Source organism: Ambystoma mexicanum, chromosome 9 (assembly GCF_040938575.1).
Source record: "Ambystoma mexicanum isolate Mex_15411 chromosome 9, UKY_AmexF1_1, whole genome shotgun sequence".
In the NCBI taxonomy this organism is placed as follows: Eukaryota; Metazoa; Chordata; class Amphibia; order Caudata; family Ambystomatidae; genus Ambystoma; species Ambystoma mexicanum.
The window spans coordinates 1,019,753,386-1,019,777,155 of record NC_090931.1 but is presented as its reverse complement, the minus strand read 5'-3'; the positions used below and the strand labels follow the sequence as shown (position 1 = coordinate 1,019,777,155).

The 23,770-nt window shown below is 45.3% G+C and overlaps 1 protein-coding gene across 1 annotated transcript in view; it reads right to left on the bottom strand.

Moving 5' to 3' along the window:
- The window catches only part of TTC21B (tetratricopeptide repeat domain 21B), a 1,345,192-nt gene that overhangs the window by 832,800 nt on the left and 488,622 nt on the right, over window positions 1-23,770 (bottom strand). Inside the window, exon 13 of the mRNA XM_069616283.1 lies at window positions 11,312-11,469. Coding sequence (XP_069472384.1) covers window positions 11,312-11,469 — 158 coding nt within the window. The remainder of the gene's footprint in view (window positions 1-11,311; window positions 11,470-23,770) is intronic.

Genomic DNA, 23,770 nt, shown 5'->3' with positions numbered 1-23,770 from the left:
ATTTTTCCAGAAGAAATACTTAAACTTGATGTTGCGAAGAAAGAGACATTGCTAACTTGTTGGAAGATTACCTTTACCACACAAGTACTTGTAATTAGTAGTTTATTCTGTTCTGGTAGGAGAGTACATCTCAGCAGAGGACCTTGCAGTAGTCGAGTAGGCCTGGCAGGTGAGTGGACCAGGTGGAATTTGTTGAAGTACTGTGGTGTTGTTAAAAGCATTGAAGAAGCAAGTATTGTGTGGACTGCTGCAGAGGTATCAAACATTGTTAAAGCAAGTGTGCTATGAACTGTTGCAGAATTATCCTGTCAAAGACAATTTTATTGATCCTAACGAAATATGGAAGTATTCTTGGTTTATGAGAAGTTGTTTTGAACTCTTTGCCACATGTGGAAGGAGGAAAATCTTGAACATTTTTTAACAGTTGGTTGAATTCAAGTTGGAACTTATTGCTTTCAGTTTGGAACCAAAAGCACTGAAATTGAACTTTGTTACAAGACAGGATTTCCGTATCCATTTGGAACTGTTGAATATAATCTTGCTTGAATCTGGGGAAGGGGATTTCACCCAGATTACAGGGAGAAACTGTTTGTGAACATAACTGATATATTTGAACTGTCATTTATTACCTTATTGAGTTGCAAGTATAAGTGTGAGGCACAGAAACCTTTTGTTAGAGTGCTTCCTTTAGTTTACTTTAGAAAGGGAAATCCTCGTCAGGGTAGGTATAGTGAAACCTTTTCCAACCTTTTGAGTTAATAAAATGTAATTGTTTGAAAAACCTTGACAAAGTTTCCCGCCTCACATTTCTGACCCCTCACTACAGTATGCCTTACCATACTGTGCCTCAGTGCACTAAGATTCACTCGTCTATCCACATGCACTACTTTCCACTCCCTCCACCTCCACATTCCTAGCCCACATAGACAAGACAGTCTTTCTCCCCAGTCCCCCCCACGCCCCTACTCACACATCGCCCTCCTCTGTTGTTCATCCACCCATTCCTCTCGCTACCCAACCATCCAAGCTCACTTCCAGTCTCAGCTGTGCCCTTATCAACTCACGCTCATTCTGCGCCCACGCCATTGATATCCACAACCTCAGATTAGAAAATAAACAGGATCTCTTAGAAGATATCAAAACATGGCTACATATCGCAGGACCCGCCACATCCCTTACAAACCCGAATGGTAATACCATCCCAAAATCAAATCGACTTTCCAAACCAGGCGGTGGAGTTGCATTCATATTCAAATCTATCCTGTCCATACGAGATTCCCCATCTTCCACACTACAGGGCTATGAACTCCTCACTGACAATCTCCAGATCAACCCACAAATCACTCTTAACCCCATCCTCCTCTACAGATACCCAAACAACCTATGCTCCCCTGAATCCAAAATAATCGTCCTCCTGAACCCCCCCTCATCAAACCCACCACTATACTCATCCTGTTCGGGGATTTCAATCTTGGATTCAATGACCCTGCCGATAGCAAAGCCATCGTCCTCACAACTACCCTGACAGAAATTAACCTTGTCCAAATAGTCACCACACCCTGTGTTCCTGGACATTGAACTTCGCATGTACAAACACGTCAATGCCCTTGAATCAAATTCTGCCTACAACACTAAACTTATCAAATCATAGCAGACAATTCTTGTCACCAGACAATTGCCTTACTCTCGCCTGGGTCATTATCGGGAGTAAACTGGATTACTGCAACACTTTACTCAATGGTAGCTCAACAAAGAATCTTTCTAAAGTAAAGTTGCTTCAAGATAATGCTCTCGGAGACGCCTAGTGCATAAAACGTACCAACCGCATCTCACAGGCCAGGCGTGATGCCCACTGGCTTCCAATGAAAGCTCGGATTGAAGTCAAAATCTTGACAATTTCTCACCGCTGCATCCACAATGCTGCACCACCCACCTACCGCAGTCAACGTCTCTCCAGAAAGACCCAAATACACAGCCTACGATCCTCTTTTACACCCTTGCTCTCGTCACCCCCAGATTTAACAAGAAGCTAGCTGGAGGAGCCAGGTTTCTGGTCACCGCCCCCACTCTGTGGAACACCATCCCGCCCTGCATCAAAGACGAACCTTCATACCTTACCTTCAGAAAACTTCTAAAAACCTGGCTGTTTGATAAATATGACTAAGGCTCTTACGTGCCCTATCTTTGTTAAGCAAAGATCCTGTTTTTTGCCCTTTCACTTCTACTCTGATCTTGTACTAGCGCCGTGATACCTCCAGGTTTGGAAGCTGCCAACAAATGAAATAAAGATGCCGTTTCAATTATTTAGCATGTGGAGACACAACATAGGAATCTGTCCAGGATGTGGTTGGAATGGACAAGTCCGTAACTAGGCTTGACTCTCATTTTTCATAGATGTTACATATTCATGGAATGCCTGCAATGGGCATTACATACGTGATACTGTGGAATCAAGGGATCCATTTTGGAGGAGGTGCTCAGAGAAGTTTCTAGGAATTTCTCCTTAAATTGTAATTGATTAATTTTCTGCAAGAACGGCAGCAATGGCTCCAGAGCATGTGTCATCAGTGTCCTTACAAGGTTAGAGGCTGTTAAGGGTTGCCTCTAGGGTTGCATAGCCCATCTCTCGGCTTTATAACTGCAACAAGTTTCCAGATGGCCAATGAACCCATATTCGATTGCGTTGAATTGTAACACACCCTGAGGAAAACACACTCCCTGAATCTCATAGCATAGTAAGGTGCAAGAACTAATCCAACAAGATGGCAGAGTGAGCTCTCTGCTTGAGGTCCTCTACCCCAGTCCTGATCCCTTCAATTAAAAACAATTCAGCCCTATTAAATGAGCCAATCACAATGCTTTTTAGGGTGCAGGAAAATCAACTATCCAGAGAGAATGCATCTGCTACACTATTAAAGGGTAGAAGGTGGTGAAACTGGGGGTGCGTGGCCGGCCGATCCGCTGACAGGCGGAATCGAAAGGGAGACTGAGTAAACCTGCCACAATCTTACCCCATGAAAAAGAAGCAGAACTAAGTCTGCACACTCCTGGGAGTTCAGCTTTCAGAAAGAGCATCCTTGCTGAACCGGCACCCTGACAGCAACTCAGGGGTTTCCTGGTGAGGTGCGTAAACTGGAATCCACTCCTTAGACCTGTGGTAAAGCTATGGAAAACAGGCCTCCGATAGATAGAAATCACATGAATGCAGAACTGTTTGAAGCATGCGCTAGGAAGACAAGAGGAAAGGGGTTCCTACACCACAGTTGATGTTCAGTTCCTCGGAGTGCCTCAAGTGCCGCGCAAATATTCTTACACCAAATGCATGACAGGTTCCTCATGTTTACAAAGACCCCCCGAAAAAGAACATGCAGGCAGAATAAGCTCCTGCATTACATTTAAATAAAAAATAACCATTAGAATAAACAATGGAGAAGTTCTTAACACTGCCTTATCTTTGTGAAAGACTATGAACATCTTTGAAGCTGCAACAGCGTGCAGTTCACTGATCTCCCTAAATGGGGTAAAACAATCAGAAAACCTTCCTTTCCAGTCAAGAGAGATTACATTTAGAAACAAGCCTTATTGAAAATAAGGTTTTGAAATCATGGTGAAAACAAAACTAAAGTGTGAATTTATGTGTTGTATTGATTCATGTACGATAATTTCTGAAGCTCTTATACGACCAGGTGGCTGATTCAAAGCCCTCAGCAAAAAGAGGACATACATTTTTGATAGACACAAAACAGCAGGCAGACTACCAGGACAGTAACTGTTAGGACAGTTTTTCTGAAGTCCAACTAAGGGCTTAGTAAAACCATTCAACTGAAGCAGTACAAGACTCCACACTTAGTATAAGGTTGTACCACCTGAGTATATGGTAGCGTAGACAGAGCAGCCAGGCTTATCTTATGAGGGGGAGAGGGCTGTAGAATCAGTACAAAGAGATTGTAATACACATATGGTTCAAAGAAACAATGACACTATGTATTGTAAAAATAAATGGTTTATTTAAATACAAATAGGCCCAGATAAATCTTGGAGTGAATAAGTACTATCACATTATATGTAAGCACAATTATAAAAACACAACACTATGCTTGAAGATGCACAGACCAAAGCAGATAACCTAATTTGGAACACCTAACAGTAGTTCTAGGGAAGTCAGACTTTGTATACACATTCTGTATTGGGCACACCTATTGCTGGGGAGTAAAACCATAAATTACTTTCATATTACTTTATGTAATACAAGGGTAGTAGACCCTGTCAGTTATACCGTGAAGCTCAGCAAGAAATGACATAGTAAGTCGACTGGACAATATACTTTTCTGAATAGTGGAACACTTATTATAGGAACAGTAAAAACGTATAACTCTGATTCAGGATAACAGTTATTCTAGAGGAGTTGGATCTTGGGGTGTAATATTCAGTTACAGTTGCTTTTCAGTTCACAGACTAAGGGAAGCAATAACTAACGTATTTTAGGATAACACAGTTCTACTCAAGGTAAGTAAAACCTATATACTTTTGTAAGTAACTACCAGCAACCTAAAAGGTAAGTCTGCATAGGTCAAAACAACAGCAAGTCAGGGGAAGCAAGACCCGATTGGGGACCCTCATACAATTATCCTAACGGGAATAATAAAGTGAAACCAATAGCATTACCTTTCGGAAGAGGGGAACCCAATTCACAGATGAGTAATTTAACCTATCTTCTTTCGGTTAGAATGGCGAGACAGTTTCTAAGGAAAGTAAGACTTATTTAAGAAGGCACACAGCGTATTCAAAGAAAGTAAATCCAATATATACTTTTCATAATGGCTGGACATATCTAAAGGTAAGTAATAACTTTTTCCAACTATTCACTCTCATTTAAAGTTACCAACTAACTCATTTACAAGTAAGTAAACTTTTCCAAACTTGTTTTACTTTTCAAGGAAGACCCTTTAAATTAGCCTTTCCCAATTCTAGTACATGATTTCTCTCAAAGGCAGAAGAGGGACCCTACCCTAGTGGTCTACAAGCCAGAAGTAAGCAAGGAGAGATAGGGCTCAGTTGCAGGTAAAGTCCGAGTTCCTGAGGAAGACTGGGCAAACAAGTAGTTCACTTTGAAAGTTAGGGTCCAGGGACTTCAGAAAAGATACCCTAGAAGGATTCCAGTAGTGGGCCTGGGTGAACTGGACAGGAGACCCCCTTCCCCAATTGCAGTAGCACCCCAAGGATACACAGGAATCACAAGAGACTTAATGTAAATAAATACCACAGCCACCACAGTACTTCAGCACAGAAGAAGTGCTGCAGCAGGAAGACTTCAGGATACGCAGCCAAAAACCAGGTTGATGGATTCCTTTGTCTAGAAGACGGAAGACAAGACTTTGGAAGAACCTCTGCAGCAGGGATCATGGAAGAAGGCTCCAGGCAAGATTTTCCTCACGGTTGGATGCGGCTTTGTGGATTTGACACCTTTTCAGGAGCAAAGAAGATGACAGAACATCGCTGGCTGGATTATCATTGTTTGCTAGGTTCAGCACTCTGGTGAGGGAACTTTTCAGACTTGGTTCAAGTCTCTGAAGGGCCAGCAAGATGCCCAGAAAGTTTCAACAAGATTCAAAATTCAGAAGACCATGCATCACACAATGGCTCATGGTCCCAGAGTATCGGGGTATTGCAGCCCTGCAAGATCATAGAACTATTTCGATAATTGTGTTGGTGCAGTTGAACCACGGATGGTTCCCCACCTGTTCACAATTCAAAACAGTTTGAAGTGCAGACAAGTCTTAGTAAGCATGCATTCATCATGCCAGGAATGGGGGAAAATTGGAGTCCCCAAAATCAAACGATACAAGAAGAAATGGGAGGTTTACAAATCTTAAATAATGCTCTCATTGAATGCACTTCTCTGACACTGAGCATGTCCTTCACGTGTTGGCTGGGATGGTTCAAAATGCAGGTCATCTTGAGTCTAGTGGGTCCCACCAGGCGCTAGGTCAGGGTTGTCCATTTCTGGATCCCCAGGTCGACTGGAAGGAAGGGCTACAGCAGGCTCTCTGGTCACTGGAAATCGTCTCAGCCGTATTTCAAACACTTGGTGGAAGACGAAGAGCACAGAGTTTTGGACTCCTCTCTCGCTTCCTGCCTTTCCAGACATTCTGGAACCTGTGGGTGAACTCCACAGGATTCTCACCAAAGACAAAACAGCTACTGAGGTCGTCCCCACCTAGAATGCCAGGAGAAGACCTCAGAAACAGCAAGCACACAAAAAAATAGCGAGAAAAGGAGGAGCCCACCATTTTAAAACAATGGTTGCCCTTCTGTGCAAGGGCTAAATTAACAGCCTGCAAGTAATAAGACTAAAAGTCATAAAGGTAAAATCACTGCCACCAACCATTCATGTAAAACTTGCAATTGTAACAGAATGTTACCAGGTAAGTAAGAAAGGGGATGCATGGTATCCCCCCAGCACTCCACATAAAGTGGGGTGTGCTGGCTCACTATATATAATGCAAAGGGGGGGGGGATGAAAATCCCCTTTACTACTTGGGAACTGTAGTTCACCAAGTACATGAAAGAGAAATTAACAGGGGAGTCCATAGGAGCAACCCAGTGTAAGCCCAAAAGTTGTAGGAAACTAACTTCAACCATACACTATGGAGACATGTAAAAAGGTCACCCATAAAAAGAGTAAAAGACTACGTGAGAGGGGAAAAAGATTCCCCTTCACATAGGAACAAGGTAAAATAGTTACCTAGTCAAAGCAAAAGGTCTGGGGTTGTCACAGGTCAGGAAGATTTATCATCGATATGAAAATCTTAACACGAACCATTAAAGAAGGCCATGACAATGAAAGGGGGCCCAGTTCACTGTGCTTAGTTCACAGAGTATCCTCAATGTGTGACTTTTTCAGGTAGAGGGTGGTAGCATTTACCCCTTCCTAGTTGCTGAGAAGGCAAACAGCAACTACTGGCAGGCATCTAATTCTCTTGTAATTAGAGGTGACGCTGGGTGTCACTGGCGTATATGTCAAAACCATACTGTTCGGTACAGCGTGTTTGAGCAGGTGGGGCCATGGAAATGTTAAAGCGGTTCACAACAGAGACTTTGGGACCCTCCACATCTGATGTTGGTGATGGAGAGCATACAACATGCCACTTTCAACCAGTGCTTGCAGTTGGGGAGGAATGTGGTAAACCTTGACAGAGTGCTACCATTAATTCCCATTGGCTCATTTAGACAGCAAAGTATGATGTTAAATTAATTCCATCAATGGACACAGAGACCTAGAGTAAGTTCACAGACCTTCCAAGCTCGTGGCCCCTTTCTGGCAGTCAGTCCTCCCTAAAAGTTATTAAATAAAGTGGCTCCCTCACGATTATACTAAACTCAATGCTTAATGTTGCATCAAACCCCTAGTTGATGTCTACAGACTAATCATGAGCATATCAAAAGCTTCAATCATACCTGGTTAACCTTTAAATAATTCACCTTGACTAATAGCCATGTAATGTAACATCAACTTAGTTAACCCAACTGCAGAGAAAAGGACATCGCTTTTGGAACCTGACCCTGGGGTTGGAGATGTGAGGGAGGATCACCTGGGTGGAGGTTTCTTGGGGAAGAGGATGTCTACAGGTGAGCCATATTTCCCTTTTCCTTGTGATAACCAAGCTTACCCCCTCCACCTCCCCCCTTTACAGGCCGTCACTTCCCTTCATTCATACCAATATAGTACTGGGACAAGGAAGAAACAACTAGTAGTGGTACACACCACCATGTCATTTCACCACTCTGGTACTGAGACGAGGAAGAGGTCTGAAGACTTGTGGGGCTCAGGCATGTCTCGAGAACACCAATAACTAGGAACAGGCAACTGGACTTGTGGACTCACAAATGCAACCCGTTAAATGGTTGCAGGTGCCTAAAAGGGGTGCGACAATCAGGAAGGGGAGACCAGCAGGAGAAAATCTGGGCCAAGCGTGTCGAGCCTGCGTGGATAATAATCCTGTCGAGAAGGCGGCTGCTGATGAGGGTTTTGCCTTGAGGCCATGACGCAGCACGTACCCAGGAGAGACTGCGACGCCGGGGCTTGAGTGGGTCGTGAGAGGGTCACAGTAGTTAGTGCCTCCCTGGTCTAGTGCCCACAGCAGGAGCTGTGAGGCAGGGAAGAGACCCCATTGCTGCAAGTTACCGACAGCGTCCGCGAGAGGCGAGCGCAGCCCTCAGAAACCTACAGAGAGAATTCCAAAGTGCGAGCATGGCTCGCCATACTACAGAGACGTGTATGCGGAGCAGAAGAGCAAAGAAGCAGCCCGGAGGAGCCACCAGGGAACGGTGAGTGAATAAAAAGGGAAGACTCATATCGGGGCGCATCCGGGGGCTACAAAAGTTTGTAATTGCTGAACAAACAAAATTAGATGTGCAAGCTAAGGTGAGCCTAAAGTGAGGGGCTGTAGTGAAAAATATGAACAAGTTGGACTGTAAGTGAAAGAACTTGAATGAAAAACTATTGACTATCGAACTAAAGGAAAGTTTTGATAGGCCTATGAATAGAATGCAAGCTTGTGTGAAGCACATGTAACATACTGAAAGGCACTGAGAGCCAAAGAACGAATCTAATGAAATACAATGAAAAGCAAGTAATGAACATTAATGAAGAGTGTGAAAGTAATGTGGTTAAGGGAAGAGAACCACAGAGTGAACTGTATGAAAGCATACAGTGTGGCAAAGCCAAAACTCTGGCGAGAAAGCAAAGTGAATGTGCAACAAAACACATGTGCAGTGACAGAAAAACCTGGGTGGGCAAGAAAGACTAGGGTTATCAGTTGCGTGACCTGTAATGGGTGGACTGCGTGGTCTGACAATTGCGCATAGACCAAGGATACCCTATCAGTGAAAGTCAGCGAAACATACAGATAACAAAACAGCATGTATGAAAGAGACTGCTAAAGTGAAGCAGAAGAACGAATGTGAGTTGACAAGCTGGACAAGCGGACTTACCGACTCTGACTATCCTTAGTTTTAGGTAGGGAAATCACACCTTAGAATAGGGTAAGTTAGGCCTTGCACCATCCTGATGTTTAAGTTCATAAACGTATGTTTGTTTGAACATTGAATCTGTTGTCTGTGTCTCACTTCATGATGCCTTCACAATGGGAATAGATAATGTGATGGGGCGCTCACACATGCCTGACTGTGTTGCTGACTGTTCCTTAAAGATGAAGCTCCAGGACCAAAGGGACTGTGTCTCAATTCAGAGACCAGCATGTAATTGACAAAACCCTTACCTGGAGAGAGATGGAAGAGCTGACCCGAACTCAGCCAAACCAAAGGAAGCCGTGCAGAGCAGACGTCGCTACAGTGTGGAGCCAACACAACCTGGAGGCAGGACCACGAAGTGTAGGTTGTGGGCAGAGAGCCCATGCAACATTGCTGAGCCCAGGAGTGCCGGTGAACCACAGTTTCATGGTCTTTGCCGGCGAAAGATGAAACCGCACTAAAGCTGTGGACCGGTGTGCCGGCGAGAAGGCACTCGCAACAGGGAGCAAGGATCCGGTGTCCAGCGCAAGACGGTTCCGTCACACATAGAGCAAGCACCTCCCGCTGGGAAGAACAGCACGCAACAGAAGGCACACAGTATCCGCTAAGGAGAGGTAGGAACGTGCTTGAGCTCTGGGGCGCCCTGCAAAAGACTCTGAACATCAAAGTTTCTGAAGTAGCTCCTGGGAACAATAAATAATACCCAAAGAAGGGATACAAGAATCATCGAATATAGAAAAGGGGATTACTAGACACCAAGAAATAAAGGAATCCCTAAAAGGGAGTGATGGAGAAGCCTATACCCTGCAAGGGGAAAAAGTGAAGAGGAAAGACCCCAAGAGGGATATGTGTGTAAGGCTTAGTTTTCCTGAAGAAGATACACAGCCGAGAGGCAAAGGCCTGGATTGGCCGTATAACCAAATCCACAGATGGTGCCTAGAGAACTATAGTCAGTCACTTCTGAAGAGACAGGTCCACGTGTGACTACCAAAAGTTATCCCACCCACGGAACAGAACAGACCCAAACGGGTGAGCCAAAGCTTACCTTTGAACAAGTGAAGCACATTCCAAAACATGTTCTACATGCAGGGAAAAAACTTGTGAAGTTTGCCCAGAATTGTGTGGATGGGTACATGAGTTTGCCCTTTTTGCCCTAAAGAAATGGTGAGTAACTATGTTTTTTCTGAGATTGTAAAAGAAGGCAAGCTCTGAGAAAGACAAGAGGAACATTTCATCTTTTTGTACAGGAACTTTGGATTTAACAGAACTGTGAGAGAAACAAAAAAATCCTGGGAAGCCAATAGGGGCACTTTCCAGAGACATTTGTGAGGGGGGGCATGCACCAGAGAGCACTAACCAGACCACTTATCTGAATTTGTTCTCTTTAATAGTGGTAGGGACAGTTGGAAGCTTAGGTTTTGGACAGAACTGATGTATGTACAACGTCCTGATGAGCACCTTTATTTTGTTAATTAGATAGAGAACCTCTACCATAGCAACAGAGCCAGGTGAGAGATGTTGTTCTTACTTTAATAAACTGTGAAGTATTTCACAAAAATGTCTAATTGTCTGTGTCCTATCTCTGACCTGCAAAAAACAAGGTTGGTCCTGGGAGTCTCTCTGGCAGACATTAGTCCTGGTTGTGAGAGCCTTACCCAGATTCTTTAGCTCACTATCTTTCACAGAGGAGAAATATCCCAAACGTATCAGTATTTGTCCTGCCCATGGGCAGTCCAACACTGAAATGCTAGGCAATTCTTCTCTGACCTACCACAGTGGCTTTTTCTCCTCCTTTTGGCAACTCAATTGAAAAAGATTCAGCATTATGCATGGTTTCCTCACTAGAGAACATTAACAGGAAACGGAAGAAAAGAACCATCAGTAGGTGCTGTTTTCCTAGCAGAAGAAACTGCTTTAAAATCTTTTATATTCAGTTCTTGGCAGCAATGACCAGTCTAGAAAAAGATGTGCACGATGACAAACAAAATTTACATACAGTGCAACTGGAAATGTTTTATTAAGAAATGAGTGGTTTTGTAGTTACAGGACAAAGAACATCCTTCTCATTCCAGAATCTTCCAGATTTGCCTGCAGAAGAGAGGGTATCCCTGCCTCCCAGGAGGAGCCCCCTTTCCTGGTGCAAAACCAACCTACTTCCATCTCACTTTCAAACCGATGGGTGCAATGATGACTGAAACATTTAGGATTGGCTTGCTCTGTAATGTGCTCGATATGCGGTTACTTAACCAATCATCTACACCGCTACTTAGGATCTTACCTCAAAATTGTAACTCAGACAGAGTTCTAGAGACTGAGAACATAGTTTGAAATTGTTTTGGGATAAATACACTTGAGCCATCAGGAGATGAGCATCTGGATATGAGGGGTTCTGTTCCAGGCAGTGCTGCAGGCTGATTTGGGATGATACGATGTCACCTAATTCAGAAACATAAAATATCAGACAACAGAATAATAATACATTCTAAATATAATTCATAGTACGCAATATAAATATCAAGATGTTTGAACTGAGCATGGTCTAAGAATGTGAACAGCGCTGGAACAAAATTATTTGCATACATTGGTTTGATATGAGCATACATCATCTGAAGAAAGCAGGGGTTGCATCCTTTGTTTGAATATATTTATCCCACTGAATAAAGTTTGAGCACCTCATATGTTACATATGCTTTATGGATTATGCCTGGCATGTAGCATGCAACAATTACGATCTACAGACAAGGAGCAACTGATCTGGTTTCAATTAAAACAGTTGGTGTGTTAGATGTTGCCTAAAGTGATAAAGGATGTAAACTGCACGATTGTAGATGGATATGAAGAAATGCTATTTAACAAAGTTTTATAGTAATGTCTTACTAGATTTGTACTTTTTAGATGTTTTACACTAAATGTTTCCCCTGTGGAGATGTCTTTGGTCCTTTCAAACAATGTTTTTTCTTACATGCTCGTTTTTTTTTTTTTTTTATAAATGTCTATTTTAATGGGACAACCTCATGTGCAGTGTCCAATTATTTTTCCTTCCTCTAATCTAAAGCATTTTATACTGGCTTTTTTTGTTTTCTACTGTGTTTTTGTTGAATGTTGTAAAAATAAATATTTGACATTGTCTTAATTTGTCAGAGTTTTAGTTTTTCGTCAACATTATTTTTTTATTTTCAATTTTGCGATGACACATTCATCATAAGATGGAATGAGAACTGAACCAGGACAAATTTAGGATTTAAAGAATTAAGTTTTGTAAGTAGAGCAGTAATGACAGCTAATCAATGCTGTGTTTTCTTTGTTTTTTTTACAAAATAACCTTAACGCACAGTAAACAACAAACTTGCTCTGGAGTTGGAACAGTTTACACCACCACCATTGGCGATCGCATGATATTCTTTGCAATGTATCTTAATTGCTTTCTGTCTCTTTGCTTGGATGTACTGCGAGGTTTGGAAGATAAGCGAGTGCAGGGTGACATCCACCAAGCTTGAATGTGAAAGTAGGTATCCAGTGATTTTAACGAACAGAAAACAGAGAATGTATTTAATAACTAATCTTTAATAACAAAAACATACCAAAGTTGTATTAAATATTGATATGGGGTGAGGTAAGGTGTTTGAACGTGTTGGGAGAGGTTTGGATGGGTTTTCTTTGTAAAGGTTTCATTGTCAATTCATTCTCTGTTGTTTAATCAGGTGAACTCACATAGATCTGTGAAAAGTGCACAGTTTCTCAAGGGTATAAAGCTCTGAAGCTGAAACCCAACAAAACATTACACCCTTTAAGATTCATGTTTCCAGCATGATTCAATACACCTCTGTGGCTTATCTACTGGTCACTGCCAAGTAACCCTTTGCCACTCCTCTCAATAAACTACATTGCTAAACTGGTTCACGGTCACATATTCCTTCAAGACTTCATGCGAACAGCAACCTTGTGCTGGACTAGCACAGGTTAGTGTACTAAGATAACCAATAAGTCTTGGCTATGACTTTTACATGCGGCTATCATGCAGTCTTGGGGACATATTATTGGACTGGAGGTCTGCACATCAGGGGGATGGAATATAAATAAAAGTACTGTACTCTGACAGAGTGTTAGATATTTGCCATTAAAATCTCAACTAGTGCGTCGTTTTTCTCCATCTTTGAATTCGCTCCAGGAACAGAATGAACCAGGAAATCCAGAAAAAGCCGCCACTGGTATAGATGCAGCATTATGAGCAGCTCTAACACAGTGCCATGGGAGACGCAGGTGCTGGATGTGATACAGCTGGCCCAAAAAGGCAACCGCCCCTGCCAATATACCTCAATTTCACCAGGTTTCCATGGTCAACAGGGATTAAAATATATTGTAGAACTGACACGAAAAGAGGACAAACACAGTTGGTATAAAATCATGGCATTCCCATGAGTTGAGAGGTAGGCGGGAAGGTGTAGAGGGATCTATGGAAGGAAGTCTGGATCCATCTGGAACAACACTGCCGAATTAAGTAATGTGTTTCTCTAGTGGATGCACCTTCCTGCCATAATTCTTGATCATTGAAAGACTTCCAAAGCAGCACTTTAATACACGATGGAGGTAAATGAATTATGGGAAATCGAAACCAGAGATGATGAATTGCTGTAGGACGGTTCTTACAAAATGGGCATTGTTAGGGAGCCTCTGAGGAGGGCAGTATGATCCTTGTGAGACAGTTTATCAAGTTAGTTCCAAATCTCACAATTTGTATGCTGCAGTGCAGTTAGGCTTCACTCTTAGAAGTGGGATGGGCTGGTATCAAAGTACAATTAGGCCCATCTATATTTATGAAAGTGAAAGCGTTGTTCCTTAAAAAGTTCCACACCATTTCACCATTCTACACCAGATTTTGCATAGTTACTTGCGAGGACCCTCCGGAAATACTGGCTACATGACATTTGGACACTGTTCCCCGGATTTCAGCAAAAGTAAACATTTCTTTGTGGCTTGGCAAAGCGTTTTTCCTTATACAATTACACATTGTTTCACCAATTTGCACCAGATATTGCATATTTACCTGTTAGGATGCTCCGGACATTACTGGCTACATAACCTTTGGACACCCACCCCTTTCCCCCGATTCTAGCACCTTCACAAACGAGACGGTTACCTGAAATCGGTAAAACATCAATGCGGTCGTAGAAGGACCAGTCCTCAATCCTAGAATGCACGGTTTCTGGGACATTTGCACCGTAATGCTCTGCAATTAAATGCACCATGCCAGGGTGAGGCAACAGGAGTGGGAAGAGCACAGTAGATCCCAGTATGCAGTAGCACACCAACTCTCGCCTTCCCACCCCCTCCACGTCTGCTCCGGTGTATGTCAGCCAGCTACACACAGCCATTTTCAGTGCAGTTTACTTCAGAGTGCAAAGCACATCAAGCGATAAGCAAATCGGAACAGCAACCTACAGGATCACTCCTTTTCAACAGCTGATGAGTGTTGTCATGTCTTCCCACCGAACCCGTCAGGAGAACGGGTACTTTTTGCTAAAATGCACCACAAATAGTAATACAAAAAATGAATACTGTAAAAATACTTATACATTCATTTAGTAAAGAAATAAGGTCAAAAATACTGTAGAATAAGTACTTGGGGAAAACATACAAATAAGCGCAGAGGTAAACAGATAAACTCCAACTGTTTCATATTGATCTCTACTTACCCACAAACCCAATATAGAGGAAAAATGCTGATAGGAAACGAATTAACCAATTAAGAAACAGATTCTAAGTGGCACCAAATAGACCCAAGGAGCTCCCAGCAAACAGATAAACCTCATAGAATACATGTACCCAGAATTTGCTACAGTAACACTATTATAACACTCATGAAATGTCCTGGAACGCACTCGTGCTCCAAAAATTGCCCAAAACTCACGTGGAGAATCAAAAAAGGAATGTATTCAATAAACAGTAAAAATAATCGGAAGAGCCTGCATGTAATGCGTTTCGCCACCTACTAATGGCTTGAGCACAAAACCGTTCTGACATTTGTTCACAACATATAAACATTATCCAACTCTATGGTAAAAAGGGCATTGCCACTTTTTCCGTGTTCCCAGCCCACAAACCTCTCCTCTCTCTGGGTGCAATGGCTGCCATTCGGTAGCATTGCCATGTAAAATGAAATACAAAGTCTCATACCTTCCATTTAGCACCTTTGGTTTTTTCCTTCTCCAAATCATGACCTGAATCTGCCACCTAATTCATGTGCACTATAAACGTGAATACATGCCAATCAAAGACTCTTGGAGGTCCCAAGTGACTTTGTGCTATGCAGAATTGCAAAGTACACACATGTTTAGTCATCTCGGTGCAAAATCGCTTAATGTGCAAATTAACCAACAATTAAATGATTTAAAGTGACATGTGCCTGTCTTAAATGCCTTAAAAACACAATTCAAAATGCAAGTTGTTAAAATGACCGGATGTTCTTAAAATTTTAAGATGGATTAAAGTGCATTTAGTGCCCCTTTCTGCCTACTGGCAAGACAGCATAACTTACAAATGGAGTCAAAGTGACATGTGCGTGGCTTGAATGCCTTAAAAACACAATTCAAAATACAAGTTGTTAAACTAATTGATTGGGGTCCTCACCAATACATAAGAAAATGACTGGTACCTTCTAAAGTATTACTTATTGTTCAGGAAATACCAGGGAAGAATTCCATAGATCCGTTACGTACCTGTTTAAGCCACTTGGCAGGAATGCTTAAACCCAAAGCAAGTGTGCCTTTGTGGGTTCCGGATGAGCCTTCGTCAGGAAAAAGTCTATTTTAGTCGAGCCTTATGGTCAACACAGACAACAGTGCACCAAACGAAATGGCCTGGGGTAGAACTTTAAAAAACGATCACTTTATGGGCATTTGTCTCGGGAGGATAGTTCAGGGGCAACGTACTCACCTTGGAAGCAAGATGACAGGGAGCAACACAGGTTCGATCCCCGGGTCCGCACTTAGAAACCTCTGGGTAATAAGCGCGTTATAAAAACCTTTCATATCATATCATATCATTTGACTAGTAATATGGTAAAGGGGCTACAACCATTGTGTAGCCAAAGTAAAAAGTACAACTGGCACCAGAAAACTCCCCAACACACTTTCAGATTGATATAATCACAATGGGACCAGAATGGGCTGCTTAAAGAGCACTTCTGCACTGGATTTCCGAAGTGCAGCACACACACTTGAGTTGGGGACCCAAAACCCACAGTTAAGCAATTCTACCCCAACAGGTATCCTCCCCAGCCAAGGTATTCAGGCAGAAATGCTTGGCAAATGTATGCAGCGACACCCAAGTAGCAGCTTGACAGCTGACAAGGGAACAACGTTGTGGAAGGTTCAAGCAACGATCCGAACCCTCTGGTTCAATGGTCCCAGATGCTTTAAGGAACCTGTTTATTCACAAACAGAAGCAGGTTTTGATGCACAGTACAATCCATCCAAGTAGGGTCTTCTGGGTTTGGTCTTGCCCCAAAATACCCTACAATTAGTTGATTTTCAATGTGGTACTCCTTAGAGAGTGGCCCAGAAAAAAGTGGAGTATCTTTTTAGGATCATGATCGTAATCTGAGGTTGAGGGGTAGGTGAAGACGCTGGAATATCACTTTCAGAAGAAAGGACGTTCTGTCACGCAGAATTACCTTTCCCTTTCAAAATACCAAAAAACAAGGGTCCACAGAGCATGCAGAAGTAATGGCCACCAGGAAGATCTTTTGTATTGGCGAGAGCCACAGGGAACAAGAATGCAGGCGCAACAAGTCAAACAATGGCCATGACTAGTTCAAGTCCAAAGAAGGAACAACATATGATTTTAGGGGGAAGGATTTAGCCACCCTTTAAAAAATACATGAAAGTTGGAATTTCAAAATATGAATCGATATAGCAGCCATGTAGTGCCTGATAGTGCCTGAATTGAGGCCACTCCTAGCCAAGGATAACACACTCCGAAACAGCAGCATTAAAGGACAACAAAGATTCCAGACCTTTGCCATGGCACCAAGGGAAAGCTATTTGGACGTAGAGTCGAAAACCGTTCCATTGCACAGCAGGGAGGCACACGTATTGTTCCGTGGTAGCACAACAAGTACTCTCTACTCACAAAAGAGTAATTAAAACACCAGGAACATACTAATCCCATATATACATATAGTAATGGCCGTTTCCTTTCAAACGCATGTTTCCCAATCCTCACCCCCCCCCCTCTCTCCGAGGAGCAGGCGGCAGCAAGGCAAGGCTCCCTCAGTCATACACAATTTATCAAAGTCAGAAGAAAGAAAAGATACGTGGAGAGCCTCCTGGGACTTCCGCATGTGACTTGACATTTCCGCATCAAGCACCTGCTCGGTGAGCTCTCCGACTTGCAACTGAGCATGAGCTGTGTAGATGCCGCTAACCAGCCATCTGTTTACCATCATGGCGGAAGGGGTGTAGTGGTACAGAACGTTTCAAGGCTGCAGTTAAGTTCCTAATGAAGGACTGTGTTGATTATACTGTTGGTCTATGCTGGGCTAAACCTTGGCCTGATGGGAAGGAAGGGAGAGGGAAGATTAGTGATCACATGAAGGCAGCTTTAAACCTGCAAGGAATCAACTCTGGGAGCTCTCATGCTGCAACCTAAACGAGCGTTAGCCAGTTCCGTGTAATACTTCATGGGCAGTATAACTCTGCCCATGCACATGCATACTGTGTGCGGGGCCTTTTACATGCAGGAGAACATGTCAGCAATTAATGCAAACTAAAAGAAAGCATCTCAAATGTCAGTTTCTGCTATTAAAGATCTGATTTGGCAAGTGCAATCTGGCCTCAGTTTGGGGCATTCATAAATGTGTATGCATGTTCCCAGGGGCGGAGCCAGCCTCAAAATGTTGGGGGGGAGGGTGGGGGGGTTTAAAACTGTTAGTGAGAGGGGACATTAAACCTATTGCGCTACCCATTACCCCCCTTAACCCCCCTATCCTACCGCCCCCTCCCCAAGCCCAGGAGGCTGAGTCGATATTACGCTTTCCTTTGGCCCATGCGATCCATCTTTCACTCCAACTCACCAGAGGCGTAGCCATGATTCTGTAGCAAGTGGGGCCTGGAGCTAATGTAGTAGGGCCCACATTAAGAAAAGCCGGCAGAGGGAAGGGTTCTTGTTCTGCCCCCAGCCAAATGCACAAGAGTGGCAGATAGTAGTGATGGAGGGAGAACCAATCAAGGGTGGGGATTTTTCCCCTTTAGAAAGGTTTTTAAATAATGGGTTAAAATAGTGCATTTTTCAGTACACTTTCTGTAATAAATTATGTAAAAAGCGACAGTTTACAATCGGTTTTTCAAGGTAAGACATAGAAAGTCTGATAGATGCCAAGAATGCCTTTTCCCACAATATGCCAGTACTCTGCAAGTGTAAAAGAGCATTTTCATATCGCTTGTGCTCACTCATGTCCACATAGGAAAATACTCATGTTTGCTTTGACCATAATGCCAGTAAGTATAGTATAACAAAATCATGTCTATAACATGCCAGTATCCGCATGCAAGAACATACTCCTGTTGGGTTTGCCTTAATGCCAGTGAAAAAAGGCATGCCACACAGTAACAAAACATATCCTTGCTGGCTACACAAATCCCGCAATCCCCAAGGAACTCTGATCATGTTGTATTTGCTCCCTAACGGGAGAAAAAGATGTCATGCCACAGTAAAAAAAACATTGCCTTGCAGGTGGCACAAATGCCCCCACCCCAATGAAAGAATACTTATGTTGCTTCTGGCCTGAACACCAGTAATAAAATGCAATGTCACAGTAAGAAATGCTCTTGCTGGGTAGCCAGTAAGATAGCTCAGGGGGCTGAGCGCATGCTGGTGTAATCTGAGTGTGATTCGCAGGTTCAAATCACGGCAAAGGCCAACTGATCCTTTCATACTTCAAAGTGACCTCCCTGATCTCTACCCTCCTCTACAGAGCTTGTACTATTATGTTGCTTTTGCAACTTGTTTCCTCTCTCTTACTCTGTACTGTACTTTGTTTTCCCTGCTCACCAAGTTGTACCAGCACTGTGATACTTACGGGTTTGGGCGATGTCAATAAATGCAATAAATAAGGAACAATAAATAAGGAACAAGTTACTTACCTGGAACTGTTGTTCTCCAGCATGCTGGAGAACAGTGACAGGTAAGTAACTTGTTCCTTCTCCATCATGGGGTCTGGCATGGATTCACATGCTTATGAATAAATACATAGCAGTACACACATGCACAACCAAGGGACGTGGCAAGGCGCAACATAAGCATCTCTTAGCTCCTCAGCAGGCTCAGCTTGAAGCGAACAGGTTGTGCAGCACTGCTTGGCCGACTCTGGACTCCTCCCTGGAATCCCTGTCGACGCAGTAGAATCTCGTGAAGGTGTATGGAGACCTCCACGTTCCAGCCCTGCATATGTCCAGCAGGGGCACACCAGACAGGAACGCTGTTGTAGCAGCGATCGCTCTGGTAGACTGGGCTCTCGGACGGCCAGGAAGCCGTCAGTTTACCAACCGGTGACAGTGGGTGATACAGCCGGAGAGTCACCTGGAAATGAAGCCTTGCACAGGGCCTTCCCATGGTTCACAGGATCAAAGTTCACAAAGAGCCGAGAGGTTTTCCGGAAACTGTTGTGCGGGCCACATAAAACTTCAGCGCTCTAACCACATCCAGCGAGTGCAAAGTCCTATCAGCCGGCAACAAAGGTGTCAGAAAAAAAACAGGTGACACCAAGGGCACGTTTAGATGAAAATCTGACGGCACCTTGGACATGAAGGAGGGAGGGGTGGGTCCGCAGCACCACCCTCATCTCGTGGAAAGTCAAGTAAGGAGGTGTACAGGAGAGGGCCTGGATCTCCCCCACTTGTCGTGCAGATGTGACGGGCACGAGAACATTTGTTTTCCACGACAAAAGGTTGAGTGGTGCAGAATGCAGAGGCTCGAACGGACGTCCCATAAGCCTAGTAAGCACCACATTTAGTTCCCATGCCGGGGGCGGAGCCTTCACCGCCCGGAAAGAGCGGAATAGCCCCTTGACTAATTCCTTGACCAATCGGTGCGACCACTAGGATGGTCACCCTGGGGATCTGTTGTAGCGGGTGATAGCCGCCAGATGAACCTTGATGGAGGCGTGGGTCAGCCCCGATTTGGCCAACAGCAGCAAATATGGAAGCACCTGAGGGGCCATGGGTCGACCTTCTGGGAACGGCACCAAATAGCAAATCTCTTCCACTTGAGCCTGTAGCATTTAAAGTAGATGCTGCTCTAGCCTTGGCGAGAACTTCCTTGCAGTCCGCTGGGAGATCGTAGCCACCGAAATCTAGCACTGAAGGAGCCAGGCCTTCAGGTTCAGAGACCCTGGATCATGGTGAAGAATGTCGCCTCCTTCCATGGCAAGAAGATCCACGACCACTGGCAGCTTGACTGGTGACACCGCTGACATGCTGACAAGGTCCATGTTCCAGATCTGCCTTGGCCACGCTGGTGCGGCAAGGATCATCCGGCACTGACACTGTTTGAGTAGATTGATGACTCGAAGTAACAATGGCAACAGAGGGAATGCATACAGAAAGAGGCCTTCCCAAGGGAATGAGAATGAGTCCCCCATGCTCCCCTGCTGGGGAATACTGTTAGCAAACCTCCGGCACTTAGTGTTTGTCGCCTTCGCTAACAAGTTGGTCTGGGGATTGCAACATTTGCGGAACAGGTTCTCTACTTGGTCCTGCCGAAGCTCCCACTCGTGCCACAAGCAAAGTTCCCTGCTCAGAGAGTCAGCAACCGTGTTCTTGACTCCTGCCAGATGAAACGGGATGAGGAACATCTCCTGAGCGACAGCCCAATGCCATAAATCCTGCACTTCTTTGGAGAGCGCTGGGGATCTGGTGCCCCCACGCTTTCTGATGTAAAACATTGTGGTGGTATTGTCTGTAAAAACCCGCACCACCATGCCCTTGAAGGACGGCAGGAACGATTTGAGGGCCCAAAACACCGCTTGTAGCTCCAGAACATTGATATGCAACGTCTTTTCCTCTGGCAGCCACAGGCCTCTGGCGTGAAGACATCCTGTGTGGGCGCCCCATCCTTCCAGAAGGGCGTCCATCGTTAACGTCTCCTGATGTGGTGGGGCCTGTAAATCCGCGCCTCCGGTCAGATGAGTGAACGCCATACCACCTTATCGCCAGATGGAACCCCTTGTCGAGAGTGATCTTGTCCTGGAAGCTTCCGGACACCTGAATACAACGGCGTCGAGGAACTCCTGCAGTGGCCGCATCCGTAGCCTGCAGAGTCGGATGGAGCAGGGACTTGTTGGCCCTCACTGTGGTGATCTCCAGAGTGAGCAGCCGTTCCACCTTGCCCAGGATGGCCGCCTCTCTCTCCTCCGATGGTGACACCAGGCATTACACACCGTGTTGAGCCGGGATCCCAGGAATAGCTCGTCCTGCCATGGAGTCAAACAGGACTTTGCATAATTCACAGAGAACCCCAGATCCGTCAGTAAGCGGATGGTCCGTGCCGTATGGTCGATGCCAATGCTCCTTGAGCTGGCCCGGATGAGCCAGTCATCCAAGTAAGGGTAGATGTGAATCCCTTGCAGTTCCAGATGGGCCGCCACGGGCACCAGGCACTTGAAGACGACTTTGGGCGCCGACTTCAATCCGAAGGGAAGGGCCTTGAATTGGTAATGCTTTCCCTGAACGACAAAGCACAGAAACTTGTGGGGTCCCTTGTGAATTGGGATGTGGAAGTACGCATCCTCCAGGTCCAACAACGACAAAGTCTGCCTCTTCTAGCTGTCCGAGCAGGTGTTGAAGAGTGACCATTCAGAACTTCTGGGAACTGATGTATTTGTTTAGTCGTAGGTCGAGAATGGGCCTCCAGCCCCCGGTCTTCTTTCTCATGAGGAAGTACCTTGAATACACTCCGGAGCCCTGGAGTCGCTTTGGAACAAGCTCTATCGCCCCTTTCTTTAGCATGGCCTGAACCTCCAGCAGTAGCTGAGGGACGTGGTGTTCCTGTCGGGCCACCAGTGGTATTTGGGGACATTTCCGTTGGAATTCCACAGAGTGTCGATGCAGATGGTCTTCCACATGCTGCCCAAGTTCGCCAGCCGGCCTCCCACCGGTGCCTTGGGGTCCCAGGCGACGACGTCCTCCTCCGAGGGCCTTGGAGCGGCCCCTGTTGGTCTCTTGGGCCAAGGAGCGGGAGGGTTGGTGGTAAGAAAAGGAGCCCCCACCGTAACCCTTGGAAGAACAGGGAGACTTGCCTCCTGAGGATGGAAAGGAGGGCCGGTGCTGCTGTAGCATGCCCACGGCACGTGCCATCTCCATGTCCGCCTTGATGGATTGTAGAGACTCATCTACAGCCTTCCCAAAAAGATTGTCTCCATCAAAGGGTATGTCCAAAACCCTCGTCTGGACCTCCTGTCGATAGTTGGTGGCCCTGAGCCAGCCATGGTGACGAAGGCAGACACCATTGCCCATCTGGTGGTACACTGCATTGGCAATGTCCGTGGCCACCAGCGTGGATCAACGCCACCTCGCCTTCTTGCAGAATTTCCAACACCTCCGACCTCTTGTCGTCGGGAGGAAGTCCAGAAGGGGCGCGAGCTTGAACCAGAGCTCTTGGTCATAGCACGCTACGATAGCGAGGGCGTTGGCGGCCTTGATGGTTGTTGCTGCAGAGTAGATAACTCGTTCCGTAGCATCAAACTTCTTCCCCTTGCTGTCAGGAGAGGAGCACGCTGCCAAAGATGAAGCGATTGACTACTACTTCTTGGTCGCTGCAGAGATCAGTGAGTCCGGTGACAGTTGGGTCTGAAAGCACTTGGACGCAGAGTCCTGAACCCTGTATTTCTTCTCTAGACAGTCCCTCTTCGCTGGGGCCGTAGAAGGGTTCTTCATGAGTGACAGGCCTTCGTCCCAAATGTCATCCAAGAGTGGGACTGAAAGGATGCTATTTCTCTTCGCCTCACAACACGGTATAAAAAGCCGCCCTCCTCCTCTGGCGCAGGTTGGAAGAGCTCCGAAGCTCTGGAGATCATCGCATAGAACGAGCCTATCTCATGTGGCGGGGAGGATCTGGGCGGAGGAGACTGGAGGTCCCCCATCCCATCGTTGTCATCCGTGCCCGTCGTCGTCGCTATGTCAAGATCCGTCTCATCCCTCGGGGGAGGAGAGGATGGCGAAGGGTGGCAAGGAGGAAATGGGTGCCTCTTCCTCTTCTTGGCCGGCGGTTCCCCAGTTGTCAGAGGGTTGGCCATTACCGGGGCCATCCGCGTAGCCAGCATCCTCTTCTGTATCTCGGATACCAGTATATGCAGAGTACAGAGAATGTCCACTGAGAGGTCTCTAGGGGGCAGGTGAGGCGGAGGGTAAATAGGCAGCTGGGGTACAGGAAGAGAGCCCAGGCCCTCATCATCCTGAAGCTCTCAGTCACCTTCATCAATGGTATCTTCGTCGTCACCACCTTCATCGTCACCCTTGTCAGAGCCCTCATCGTAGGGCGCGACCCCGACGTTTCCCTCGTCGCCATTGCCCTACTGGATCGTCTGATGGTAGAGGGGCTCCTCCTCTGAGGAGATATCTGTGCTCTGGAGGACCTCCGTGCCTTCCCCACCTTTCTTCAAGTCCACTAGGGACAGTCTCGGGGTGATGACCGGCATCATCTTCTACGGGGTCTTCTCAATGGGCTGGAATGAAAACTCCCT